At 44.7% G+C, this 12,945-nt stretch overlaps 1 protein-coding gene across 1 annotated transcript in view; it reads right to left on the minus strand.

Moving 5' to 3' along the window:
• The window catches only part of LOC310799315 (inositol 1,4,5-trisphosphate-gated calcium channel ITPR1-like), a 150,111-nt gene that overhangs the window by 67,852 nt on the left and 69,314 nt on the right, over nucleotides 1–12,945 (minus strand). Inside the window, exons 24-37 of the mRNA XM_083661913.1 lie at nucleotides 10,365–10,497; nucleotides 10,160–10,214; nucleotides 9,909–10,074; nucleotides 9,480–9,653; nucleotides 9,282–9,356; nucleotides 8,983–9,120; nucleotides 8,751–8,876; nucleotides 8,428–8,628; nucleotides 8,063–8,314; nucleotides 6,526–6,651; nucleotides 6,303–6,431; nucleotides 3,674–3,794; nucleotides 3,171–3,355; nucleotides 2,522–2,670 (exon numbers count right to left, since the gene is read on the minus strand). Coding sequence (XP_083518039.1) covers nucleotides 2,522–2,670; nucleotides 3,171–3,355; nucleotides 3,674–3,794; nucleotides 6,303–6,431; nucleotides 6,526–6,651; nucleotides 8,063–8,314; nucleotides 8,428–8,628; nucleotides 8,751–8,876; nucleotides 8,983–9,120; nucleotides 9,282–9,356; nucleotides 9,480–9,653; nucleotides 9,909–10,074; nucleotides 10,160–10,214; nucleotides 10,365–10,497 — 2,030 coding nt within the window. The remainder of the gene's footprint in view (nucleotides 1–2,521; nucleotides 2,671–3,170; nucleotides 3,356–3,673; nucleotides 3,795–6,302; nucleotides 6,432–6,525; nucleotides 6,652–8,062; nucleotides 8,315–8,427; nucleotides 8,629–8,750; nucleotides 8,877–8,982; nucleotides 9,121–9,281; nucleotides 9,357–9,479; nucleotides 9,654–9,908; nucleotides 10,075–10,159; nucleotides 10,215–10,364; nucleotides 10,498–12,945) is intronic.

The raw sequence follows: 12,945 nt of genomic DNA on the forward strand, positions 1-12,945 counted from the left end.
CATGGTATCGCGATATTTCCACTTGCGATACGTTATCGATACACTGGCACCAAGTATCGATATGTTTATTTAAAAAAAAAAAAAAAAAAAAAAATTAATAAACAGGCTAAAATATTATGCTGTGTGTAGTAGTTGAAACATAGTTTCAAGTTGACGTTTATTTATGTTTGTAGTTGAAACAAAAACATAAATAATGTAGGCTACATGAATGGAAATGTTTGATCATTAATATCTACTTTTAGAAATTATATAGGTATGTAGGTTATATAGGTTTTCTTGTTTTAATAATAATAATAAAAAGACTTAATGTGTAACTTTTCCTCCGTGGCATCGAAAATGGTATGAGTGAGTGAGTGAACTCTGAGAGAGTTCATGTCAATTCTGCTAATAAATACATAATACCTGCTTCTTGCCTTTTAGGGGTATTTTTTTCTCTTCAGTTACACAGATATCGTGATCTATCGTAGGTTAAATTTCTTCCAATATATCGATTATCGCAGAATCGCTGTATCGTGATAATATCGTTATCGAGGGCCAAGTATCGTGACCATATCGTATCGTGAGTTACTCCACGATTCCCACCCCTAGTGACTTGGAGGAGGACTGAGACTCAGTGTGATTATTTGGTGCGCACAGAGTTCCAATGGGATTGTTCTCACCTGCCCAAATGAACTGAACTCATAGAGAAAACACTGAACTGGTCCAAACCATAGACCATAGAAAATATGGACAGAGTCACCGTGATGTCACCCATTGGTTTTTGGACTCCTGTTTTGAAGCCTAGAGTATGGGAGTGTGGCCGTCACCAAAGTCTTTTCTATCATCTATTTGACTCTAAATGGGTGAGTTATATAAACATTAATTTTTGCTTTCAGTTGTCATGAAAGGTGAAATTAGCTACACTATATAGACCAAAACTTTTTTTTTAACCAGGCTGTAAACATGTTTAATCCTGTTGTGACCTGGTGTGAACGCAGCCTCAGGTGTGTTGGTGTAGACACAGCCTCAGGTGTGTGTTGGTGTGAATGCAGCTTCAGGTGTGCTGGTGTGAACGCAGCTTCAGGTGTGTTGGTGTGAATGCAGCTTCAGGTGTGTTGGTGTGAACGCAGCTTCAGGTGTGCTGGTGTGAACGCAGCTTCAGGTGTGTTGGTGTGAATGCAGCTTCAGGTGTGTTGGTGTGAACGCAGCTTCAGGTGTGTTGGTGTGAATGCAGCTTCAGGTGTGCTGGTGTGAACGCAGCTTCAGGTGTGTTGGTGTGAACACAGCTTCAGGTGTGTTGGTGTGAACGCAGCTTCAGGTGTGTTGGTGTGAACGCAGCCTCAGGTGTGTTGGTGTGAACGCAGCCTCAGGTGTGTTGGTGTGAACGCAGCTTCAGGTGTGTTGGTGTGAACGCAGCTTCAGGTGTGTTGGTGTGAACACAGCTTCAGGTGTGTTGGTGTGAACGCAGCTTCAGGTGTGTTGGTGTGAACGCAGCCTCAGGTGTGTTGGTGTGAACGCAGCCTCAGGTGTGTTGGTGTGAACGCAGCCTCAGGTGTGTTGGTGTGAACGCAGCTTCAGGTGTGTTGGTGTGAACACAGCTTCAGGTGTGTTGGTGTGAACGCAGCTTCAGGTGTGTTGGTGTGAATGCAGCCTCAGGTGTGTTGGTGTGAACGCAGCCTCAGGTGTGTTGGTGTGAGTGCAGCTTCAGGTGTGTTGGTGTGAATGCAGCTTCAGGTGTGCTGGTGTGAACGCAGCTTCAGGTGTGTTGGTGTGAACGCAGCTTCAGGTGTGTTGGTGTAGACGCAGCCTCAGGTGTGTGTTGGTGTGAACGCAGCCTCAGGTGTGTTGGTGTGAACGCAGCTTCAGGTGTGTTGGTGTAGACGCAGCCTCAGGTGTGTTGGTGTGAATGCAGCCTCAGGTGTGTTGGTGTAGACGCAGCCTCAGGTGTGTTGGTGTAGACGCAGCCTCAGGTGTGTTGGTGTGAATGCAGCCTCAGGTGTGTTGGTGTAGACGCAGCCTCAGGTGTGTTGGTGTGAATGCAGCCTCAGGTGTGTTGGTGTGAATGCAGCCTCAGGTGTGTTGGTGTAGACGCAGCCTCAGGTGTGTTGGTGTGAATGCAGCCTCAGGTGTGTTGGTGTAGACGCAGCCTCAGGTGTGTTGGTGTGAATGCAGCTTCAGGTGTGTTGGTGTGAACGCAGCCTCAGGTGTGTTGGTGTGAACGCAGCCTCAGGTGTGTTGGTGTAGACGCAGCCTCAGGTGTGTGTTGGTGTGAATGCAGAATCAGGTGTGTTGGTGTGAACGCAGCTTCAGGTGTAAAGTGTGAATGCAGCTTCAGGTGTGTTGGTGTGAACACAGCTTCAGGTGTGTTGGTGTAGACGCAGCCTCAGGTGTGTGTTGGTGTAGATGCAGGTTCAGGTGTGTTGGTGTGAACGCAGCTTCAGGTGTGTTGGTGTGTGTGTGTGTGTGTGTGTGTGTGTTGGCATGAACGCAGCCTCTAGCGTGTGTTGGTGTAGACACAGCCTCAGGTGTGTGATGTGCTTACTTGCAGATGAAGCCTCCGCTCTCACACTTGCGGCGTGAGTCTGTGTTCTCGGGGAAGAGCAGCTCGGGCCGATGCAGCACGTCCACCAGGACAGACAGCTCCGCCTGGACCAGCGGGCGCAGACGGTCCTCCAGAGCCGACACTATGTCCTACAGCACAAACACATCAGCACACTCAATTAGGCCTGAGCGATATGGACCAAAAATCTGATCTCGGTATTTTTAGGCTAAATGGCGATACACAATTTATACATTTAAGTAGCTCAGCAATTTCTACGAAGTGGCCTAAATGTTCAGTTACAAGTCAAAGCCACTGTAGGGGCTACTGTATGGACAAAATCAAATATCACATACTTTTTGACAAAATACCTCGATAGCGATACTGCGACAATATTGTAGGGATGAATGACTATTGGTGCTTTCACAGAATATTTACACAATGATATTCTTTTTTATAAATAATCAGAAGGGGGTTAGTGGAAATAACAATACTTTACTCATATAATCACGATATCCAAAATCTAGTATAGTCTCATATCACGATATCGATATAATACAGTATCGATATTGCCCAGCCCTACACTCAATGCTTGCACAAAATGATCGCACACGAATGAGTGAGACACACACACACACACACACACACACACCTGCAGTCTCTCGATGATGTTCCTGTAGTCCCGTGAGGCGGTCAGCACCGAGTCCCTGCGGGCGGCGTTACGAGCAGACAGTCTCCAGCTCATGGCCGTCTTCTGGACAATGTTGTTGGACTTGACAAACAGGCTGCTCACCTGGTTGTCCAGGTCCACGGGAATGGCTATCGCTCTGCCTTTGGCTGGCAGGTTCACACGCACACACACACACACACACACACACGCACACACACACACACACACACGCACACACACACACACACACACAGCGCCACAAAGGCAGTCTAAGGAGGGTTCAGCTCCAATAACATTTGCTCGTGAATCTTACGTCTAACTAGTAAATGCAATTAGTCTCACAGCTCATTACTTAAAACAGGCAAATTGGTAAACCTGCATGATTGCGATTGGCTGAGTAATTGATTTAGAGCTGAAAGGCTTGTGAGACAGGACGTGTTACGAGTGCGATGCGATAGGAGTGTTGAGGTGGATCGCGAGCTTACCAACATCTGAGAGCACCTTGATGCAGCTCTCCACGGAGCCCTTCTGGACCGGGACCAGCCAGTTACAATGGTAGACCCTGAACACTGCCTGCAACAGCTGCACAAAGACGGGCTGCCTGGTCTGAGAGGAACATACAGAAAGACATACAGTATTATATTGATCTATAGCTGGAAGACATTTTCTGTCTGTCCATCAGGGGCGGACGATGTCCTTCTGCAACATAATATAGACCCGTCACCTAAATACCCACACAACTGACAAACAGACAAGACATTATACACACACACACACACACACACACACACACACACACACACACACACACACACACACACACACGGTGTGATAGCACCCATAGTGAGACCAGCTTGCCCAAACCACCGACCAGTGTGAACTGTTATCTTGTACTTGCATCAGAGAATGCTCATACATACAAAATAATACATAGACGTTTCTCTTATATCCAACAAGAATCTATAACACCCAACTGTGTGCTACCTCCCCCAAAATTAACAAATACCTTCATCATTTTCCCCAATAGAGAGGCCTGCAGCAGAGGACACAAGCAGTAAAGAAATGCAACGTACACAAAAAAAACGTTAATAGGTCAGTGAGGTCACCCACACGTTTCTAAGTGCACCAATGTCAAAAACAACCGTAAACAATGTTATCTTGCTTTCGAGAAGTGTGAGAAGACAGGAAGTTAGTCAGAAAGCACTTCTGTTGTTGGGTTTATGTCAGAGAGCTAAACCAGAGAGATTACTGCTTTAACATGTGACAGGTTAGGAAGCGTCAGTCTGATTTGTGTCTCCAGTTTTGTTCATATTTCACAAAATGAGGCATCCGTTTTTGTGTACACACACACCCAGCCACCCAGCCACCCACACACACACACACCCACCCACCCACACCCACCCACACACACACACACACACAGTATTTATTGGAAATGTATGGGAGGCTAAGGAAAGAACCTTATATGAGAGAAGGGTGCAGAATTTGTTTCAACAAAGGAGATGATCCCACAGCACAACAGGAAACCAATCATCACAATCAGCAGTAATAGACCTTAACTGTGTAATGTCAAATGAGCTCTGCAGGGCTGAGACGAACATATGACTGATGAATAGGAACTGACGCGGAACGTTCTTTCTCCCAAGCTACTCGCAATGATGCTCATCAGAAGATACATTCTCAGAAGCCTTTATTTAGCATGGCAGTGGATGCTTTGGTTCCAATGTCAAACCCAGGCTGCAAATGAGTACGTTGTATGTAATGTCACACAATTTGCTGCAAGTTAGATGGGGTATCTATCTACCGTACTATGTCATCTATCCACACTGTACATAATACATTCTTCCTGTGGGCAAACTACAGCACGTTACATACGATAAGAGGCTAGAGGTTCCAAGTAACATGTTAGGAGAGAGGAAGCCCTGATGCTGAACCTTCTGCCATCTCTCAATTATGACCAAAGAGATAACAGCATCCCCCTAGCTATCTTAAATGAACTAACAGCATGTTGATTGTAGTGGTACGGAGAAGTTACATTCTGAGAAAGGCGACCTTTCCTCAAGACGGTACACAAGATTAGTACAAATAATATTAGATAGCAATGGCGATAAATTGTCTTTTTTTTGGTCAACACAGTTTGAGAAAAACAGCTCTGCACATGCGAGACCCTATTTACACCTGCATTAAAATGTGATCGGTATCCGGATAAGTTATCTGGATACGTAAAAATGCATGTTAATGCAAGATGTAAACGCATTGAGATCAGAATGGGATCCGATCTGCCTGACCACATCTAGAGGTAGTCTGGCTCACTTATTGTGTTCAGATCTTAACTAGGTGTAAACGCAATCTGGACAATGTGCTCGCATCCCAAAGATAGGAGATGTGAGTTGTGATGTATCACTTGAGATGAATATACAGAGATAGGAAAAAAACGGTTCACTCACTAGCTACTTCTGCCATCATCGGTGGTAAAAATAAATAAATAAATAAGCAGACCTCTGTGCCTAAAGTATTTTTTCTCCTATCAATTTATTTAACATTTTAACATATAACATTTAACATAGCTATATATTTTTCAGGTCTGCTTTGGACAGCATTGAACATATCTCCTCTTAGTTTATCCATTTTGAAGACCGGTGTTACACCACACTTCTCTTCTCTTTCACCTCTGACAGCTATATGTGAGATCTGATCTCAATGAGGATAATGAGAATGCATTTAAAATATCAGTGGGGCTAAACAGATGCCCCCTTCTCACCACAAGAGGGGCATCATCTTACAATGGAGTCATAGGCCAAAGTAGTTGCCATGCCATGCCATGCCACTTGCTGAATAAAGCTGCTTGTTATATCTTACCAACTGGTTGATTGAAATATCTGGATACAGATCCCATTTTAATGCCAGGTGTAAATGGGGTCTGACTGACATCCACAACTACGGTACTATAGATCAAGCCTACTTCATTCATAGCATAAAATATGTTTTTATACTTACATTTTTTTTTAAACAATGCACAGTGGTTTGGACATTCACTCTCAGAATAATCCTTCAAGTCTTCAAAAAAAGTAGCAGTTTACAGCCAATACAAATGGTTGCCGTAACGGTACGTACTTGCAGGCTTGTGCTCTGGTCGGAGAAGGGCGAGCTGAAGAAGGTGGTGACGATGCTCATGACTGTCTCAGTCACATAACGCTCCAGAATGGTGTCTGCATGCTTTCGGTCACTTGTGTTGTTGCACACCTGCAAACAGCAAAATATCACAATTGCATACTCATAGCATTCTCATTCCCAGAGTGCAGTTATAGTTTCCATAGAGTTGCATGGTTCTCCTCACTCTGCAATTGTCAACGAGGAAGTTCTCAAAGAGCTTCCACATGTGATTGGAGGTGTAGATCTCCTTCATCTCCACCTCGGTGTCCACATAGCAGTGGTTCAGGAAGTTGATGTAGGCAATCTTCACCTGGAAGGCAAGGTTAACATGAAGTTAAAAATTTAGCTTTTCCTTGTCTAAGCTGAGTCAAGCTAAGCTGAGTTTTCTGTATACATGTACTGTATATAAGCAGTACATGGATTTTATAATCACCTGTACAGTAGATCGAAGGAGGAGGAGAGATGGGAATGAAGGAGGAAGCCTCTTTTCCTCTTTTGATTTATTTTGTTATGATTTTACTATTATCATTGTTCTTTTCTAGGTTTATTTTTCATTTCATTGAACTGAAAACTAATCAAATACAAGTGTCAAGCGGGAGCTAGAATGAGTTTGCTGCCAGTCAAATACAGCTTTAGTGTTTTCACTGGACCACACAGATCATGTATACAGTGATCCTAAGGTAGTCTTCTTAAATCTTACATCTTGGGTGTTGCAATGTAAGGTGGTCAATAGGGTGCACTGGTCTAAGTGTAAGCTGGCGAGGATTTTTCCTGACATTGATCCCACGTGTGATAAATGTCGGCAAGCTCCTGCAGATCTTTGTCATATGTTTTGGCTGTGTCCCTCTCTCTCTCTTCCTACTGGGAAGCTGTTTTTGATACTTTGTCTAAGGTCACTTCGGTGCCCATTGAGCCATCTCCAATTGCTGCACTGTTCGGAGTCCTGCCAGCTGGGACTCTGCCCAAATACTTCTTAGATTTTGTGGCTTTTCTAACTCTTTTCTAAGGCGATCAATTCTAATGAATTGGAAGGGTCCCTACGCTCCCACTCATTCTCGGTGGGTGGGGGACGTGCTGCATTTTATGCAGCTGGAAAAAATTAAGCACACCCTACGAGGCTCCCTGCACAGGTACTATAAAATCTGGTAGCCTTTTTCAGAATATATAAAGGGCATCCAAATTATCCCGCCAGCTCCGGACTGATGAACCTCTGGTCCCTCTTGATCTTGTCTTGACCCCGAGTTACAGTATCTGACCTCTGTATACAGTAGGCTACTTCTACTGACCTCTTTTTATCCTTAATTTTGTCTACCCCCCCCCCCCTTGTTGTTTATCTTATTTGATATTATTTATTTACTTTTTTCTCTGTATTGTATTGTTGTTTTGCTGTAACTGTGAAGTTGTGTGTTGTGTTGTGATGTACGTGTTTTGTTGGTGTAAACTTGAAAAATCCCATAAATAAATCATAAAAAAAAAAAAAAAAAATCTTACATCTTGGATTCCTAATTGTATTACTAAGCTAATCTGGGTCCAAAATAAAAACCTGGGGCTGTATGTACATGTATAGTGTATATGTACATGTATAGTGTATATGTACATGTATAGTGTATCATAGGTGCACTGATCTGCAATCAGTTTGCCTCATCGTTGCCTTATCTTGTTTTCTCATGGCTGCCAGATCCTCAGCACTTCTCTATTTGGACCAATAGAGTCCGTCTCACCTCGGGGATGCAGTCCTCATGGGTCACCACCCGTACGATGTCATCCAGTGGCAGCAGGGAGTTACACTTGATCTCTGTGTAGACGTTCTTGCCCTCAGTGCAGACAGCCAAGAGCTCCACCAGGTGAATGTGGTACATCAGAGGACTGTTCTCATCCATGCGGTCGCGCTCCGAACGCATCATCTGGACCAGTGTCTGGAAGGAGGCGCGGTCGTTGTAGAAGACCAAAACATCTTCGCCGGCATTCACGAGCTATAACAGAAACCGATAAACACAGTTAAAACATGGCGAAGGGAGAGATTGTGGCATAGTCCAAACAATAAAAGATCTTGATGTGCTAGACAACAGGAAATAGTGGGTATGACCTCAGCCATGACGATGTCCTGACACTTCTTGATGAACTTGTTTTCTGCTTTGACTATAGTCTGTAGGAACTTGAGGTATTGGACGTTGCGGCCGTGTGTTTCGATGCAGTGGACAAAGTGCTGAACCACACGCTCGTTGATCTCACTGCACAGCTGGAAGTTGTTCATGAAGATATGCTGCATGGTGATTGCTTCTAAAATCTGAAGGAGAGCAAGAGGGGTGGGGCACCAGAAGACAATGTTTGCTGATGATTAAAACCAAGAGAAGTGATTTCATTAAATGATTGACATGAGGTGGTGAGTGTTCTGGAAAGATGGCTCACCCCTGGGTTGAGGAAAAGGTTGATGTGCTTGTGGAGGAGGGCTTGGTTCTGCTGGTTTCCTGCACAGAAGTTCTGCAGGAACTGATGGGCTAGCTTCATGATGTCCTGCATACGCAGATCTTCCCCCTGGATGGGAAACACGGCTGAGGTGAAAGTGTGTCCACTTTAGTTTACAGACCTATATAATATAGTACATCGCTGAACACCAGAGAGCCCAGAGAAACTCTGGTACCTTCTCATAGGGGATCTGTAGGAGCTCAAGGACCACAGCATGAGCCCCCATGTTCCTCAGCAGCCTCTGCTGCTGCTTCTTACTCTTCCTGCCTGAAAGAACTTCTTGGACACACAGCCTGCTGAGGCGCAGCAGGATCTGATAGAGGAGAGTGACAGCGGAGACAGGGAGAAAAGATGAGAGAGTTAGGGTCAAGTGAGTTAAGGGAACAGATGTTCAGTCTCTGCACTATGGGCATACGACATTTGAAACAATAGCAGCTAGTAGCTTCTTAACCTTTTAGGAGGTAAGACAGTTACCTCTTTCACCACTCTGTAGTTGTAACTGCTGGTGCTTTCTGGTTTCTTTGGTTTGTCTGAACCACCTGAGTCGCCCTACAGAATAAATCAGAAACACTGTATTGGTAAACAAGGCCTTACGGTAGTTAGAACTCTGTGAGACTTGGTGGAGACTGCCTTTCCCGTGGCTATGTATGACTTTTGCGATGCATACTATACCTTATTATGGTCTGGCTCAGCGGAGAGCCCCTCTCCTCCGTCAATGCCCTCATCTGGCCCCTGTCTTTTATACACCCAGAGCTCAGACTTCTCCACGATGGAGCGCAGCTGGTCCAGGTCTGACTTGATCTGCTTATAGTTGTCCACATCTTGGCTGGTGACAAGCAGCTGGACCTGGAAACACATACAGTGGAGTACGAGGCAAACGGAGGAATGAGGCCGACTGTGTATGCATGCATGTATGTATTTGCCAGAGCTGTGTAGAATACCAGCTGGATATATTAAAATTTTAATTTCTTTCAGATATTTGAGAAAAGAGTGTTCATCGGGCAAGTGATGTGTCCACTTTTGAGGATGTTCAAGCACAGGTTAAGTATAAAGAACTTTTGCTCCAGAAAGTTTTGCTCAAGGTCTGGCGTGTGGAGGTACCTGCTTGAAGGCCTGCAGAACCTCCTGCCTTTGGCTGAAGTGCCTGAAGAGCAGGTGGAGGGCTCTGGACACCAGAGGAGGATAGTCATGCATGGTTAGGTGGAGAAGGACCCTCAAGAAGGTACGGCCACCGTGGTCATCCAGGTCCAATGGGGTGTTTTCTTCACTAGACACATACACATGCACACAGATCAACGCACATCCTCTATTTGTGTTGTTTATGACTCTCTCTGCATTGAAGCTGTGACTACCTTCCACCAAATATCCCCTCAGCCTGCTCTTCTATGTGCTCGAAGTCCAGTGCCCCTGGAATAAAAAAGAAGAAGATATTTCCAACATAGTCTTTACCAACACATGGCTCTTCACCAATGCATACAGTACCTAGACTGTTCAGTTAACTCAGTAGGCCACCCTACAGTATGTGGTGTGTGATATTTAGCTGTAGGATGATCTGACCTGGCATATTGTTTGGTCCTTCCGATGTTCCAGCTATAGACAAGTCAGTCTGGGAATTACTCTCGTCAAATTCCCTCTTAAAGATAGAAAGCAGACAGGAGATCCTGTAGTCCAGGCGCACATTCAGGATGAACTGCAGCACAGAACAGAGAAATCACAGCCAGGTGTTGAGGTGAGCGGTGCAGGGTTAGGAGCAGTCACCTGCAAAACCGTCATACAGTAGAAGCTTTGTGGAAAAACTATCACATTATTTCACATAACAACACATATTTATGTGTTGTTTAAAGACCCCCTGCGACGGAAATCTATTCATTCACAATTAGAGAAGACTCAAAGATGTTAACTTTCAAAAGATGAAAGGTTTATTAACAAGCTTGTTGACAATCAATCATAAGAGAATCAGAGTCAAAATGTGACCCCCCCCACTCCCTCATCAGGAGCCGTTTTCCCACATGCGTACCGGAAAATTACCTGTAAGTCAATATCGGACATTTCCCTTCACACTTCGGCTCGCGCATGTGGGAATCTATCAGCGAATTTGCCTGTATGTTGGGGGGCGGGGCGGCACTGCAGAGCGGGTGGGGAGTGACGTGTCGGCAAAACTCCGAATGGTGAAATAAGTTTGCTTGTTTATCCGTTCACCTGCGTCGCGTTGAAGCACTTTTTACAGACTGGCTTCGTTTGATGTGTCCGGGCTTGCCTTCGCTGTCGGCAACGTAAGCAAAATACTTCCACATTTCGCTTCGTGCATTTGCTTCGTCTGTGTCCCTGTCGGGCTGTGCCTGTGACTGAAGGAGGAGGAGGACTGTGGCCACAGAGAGCGAGCAGGCAGCAGAGAGAGGGGAAAATCAGCACGCCCACACATTATTATCACAAGATCATTTTGCCAGTTTGCTTTAATGTGCGCGAATGATTAGATTATGCCCGCTGGAACATTAAGCAACGTGTGTACACCTCGCCCATGAGAGTGTCGCGGGAAATGACTGGACCCGTTCTACACTTGAGTCCGCTATAGCGCATACCGCTCTTTTGACTGGCTCGAAACTGGTGAAATCTCCGCGATGACGGGGTCGCGCTTATACCGGCACGACGACTTTCTCACATGCAGGCATTAGACCACGTTCCGGTCATTTAGCGGTACAAAGCGCATGTGGGAAAACGGCTCCATTAACCACAAAGCAGCCTGTCACGTCCACCCGAGGTGAAACAGAGGTCACGTTAGATCAGGCATTCATTTGGTTTGACAGTTATTGAGAGTTGATTCGAGTTCAGTTGTGGACCAGTGATGTAATTCATGCACAAATGACATCACTGGTCCACAACTTAATTGAAATCAACTCTCAATAACTGTCAAACTAAATGAATGTCTGCAAAACTGTTGAATTTTTGGGGGGATATGTGTGAGATTATGTGCAAAATAATTCACCATTGAAAAAATCTGCCTTTTTAAAGTGTTCCTTTAACCAAATGAACGTCAGAGGCAGACCTGAAACCGTCGACTGTGCGCTTTCCCCTGATACTGCATCTGAGATGCCTTCAACACCTTTTAACCACACGTCTCAATCATCTCCGCTTAACAGATGTTAATCAAACATGGGGAACAACATGGTTACAAAGGTCAATCAAAAGTCAACTTAAGGACTTTAAACATACATTTAATGCATGATTATGAAAAAACATAATAACATAACATAATGCCACATGATATGTGAAAGGATATATATGTATGATATATGGCAAAATTCCATGACACCCCCTAAAGTAAAAAATCAATTTTTCTTCTTATTCCTACAGTTGGATGTCTGAGCTTCACTGTGCAGAATGATGTCTGTGCAGAATGTGACGCTAAAAGGCTGTTTCTACAATCATCTGCTGAAAGTGGACATTTCTCTGAGCTCATTGAAAAGGTGGTTTTCCAATCCCAATCCAATCCCTGTCCAGTATTCAGCAGTTGAAGCCCCAACACATTCTCACTCCCAATACGTCATATACTGCACATCGGTCAGGAACCCTTGTCGTCACTTTTATCAATAGTGAGAATGTGTTGAAAAGCCTGTGTTGTATGCTGTGATTGGCTAGTTACTGTATGTTCTAGATAACCATGATTGGTTGCTTTGGATTTTCAAATGAGGGAGAAGGAGGGGAAGTCATTTTAAGGATTTTAACAAGATAATTTCATCTTTTTGTGGGAAAAACCATCAGACACAAATTATTATTCAAAGTAGAGTATTTTATACACATCTTGAAACATGACTTTAGGGGAAAAGCCAGCACTCAAAATGTCAATTTGAGTGCTCGCTTTTTCCTTGCTTTCACAAATTATTCTTAGGCCGTGCGCCTCAAGTGATTCTTATTTTTGAGTTGTGTGTGCTCCTTGATTTTTCTATTCATATGTGTTGTTTACCTGTACAGAAATGGTGACCTCTACCACCTTCCTATCCCTAGCTACGTCCACTTTTCCCTAGCTCCACCCCCCATCCCACCACCAACATCCCGCCCCCCAGCCACTCACCCTACCCAGCCCACAAATCCCGACTCTCTACAACCTTCCTATGCGTAGCTATGGCACCTCTTCCCGCCC

Source organism: Poromitra crassiceps (genome assembly GCF_964638095.1).
Source record: "Poromitra crassiceps genome assembly, chromosome: 27".
Classification (NCBI taxonomy): domain Eukaryota; kingdom Metazoa; phylum Chordata; class Actinopteri; order Beryciformes; family Melamphaidae; genus Poromitra; species Poromitra crassiceps.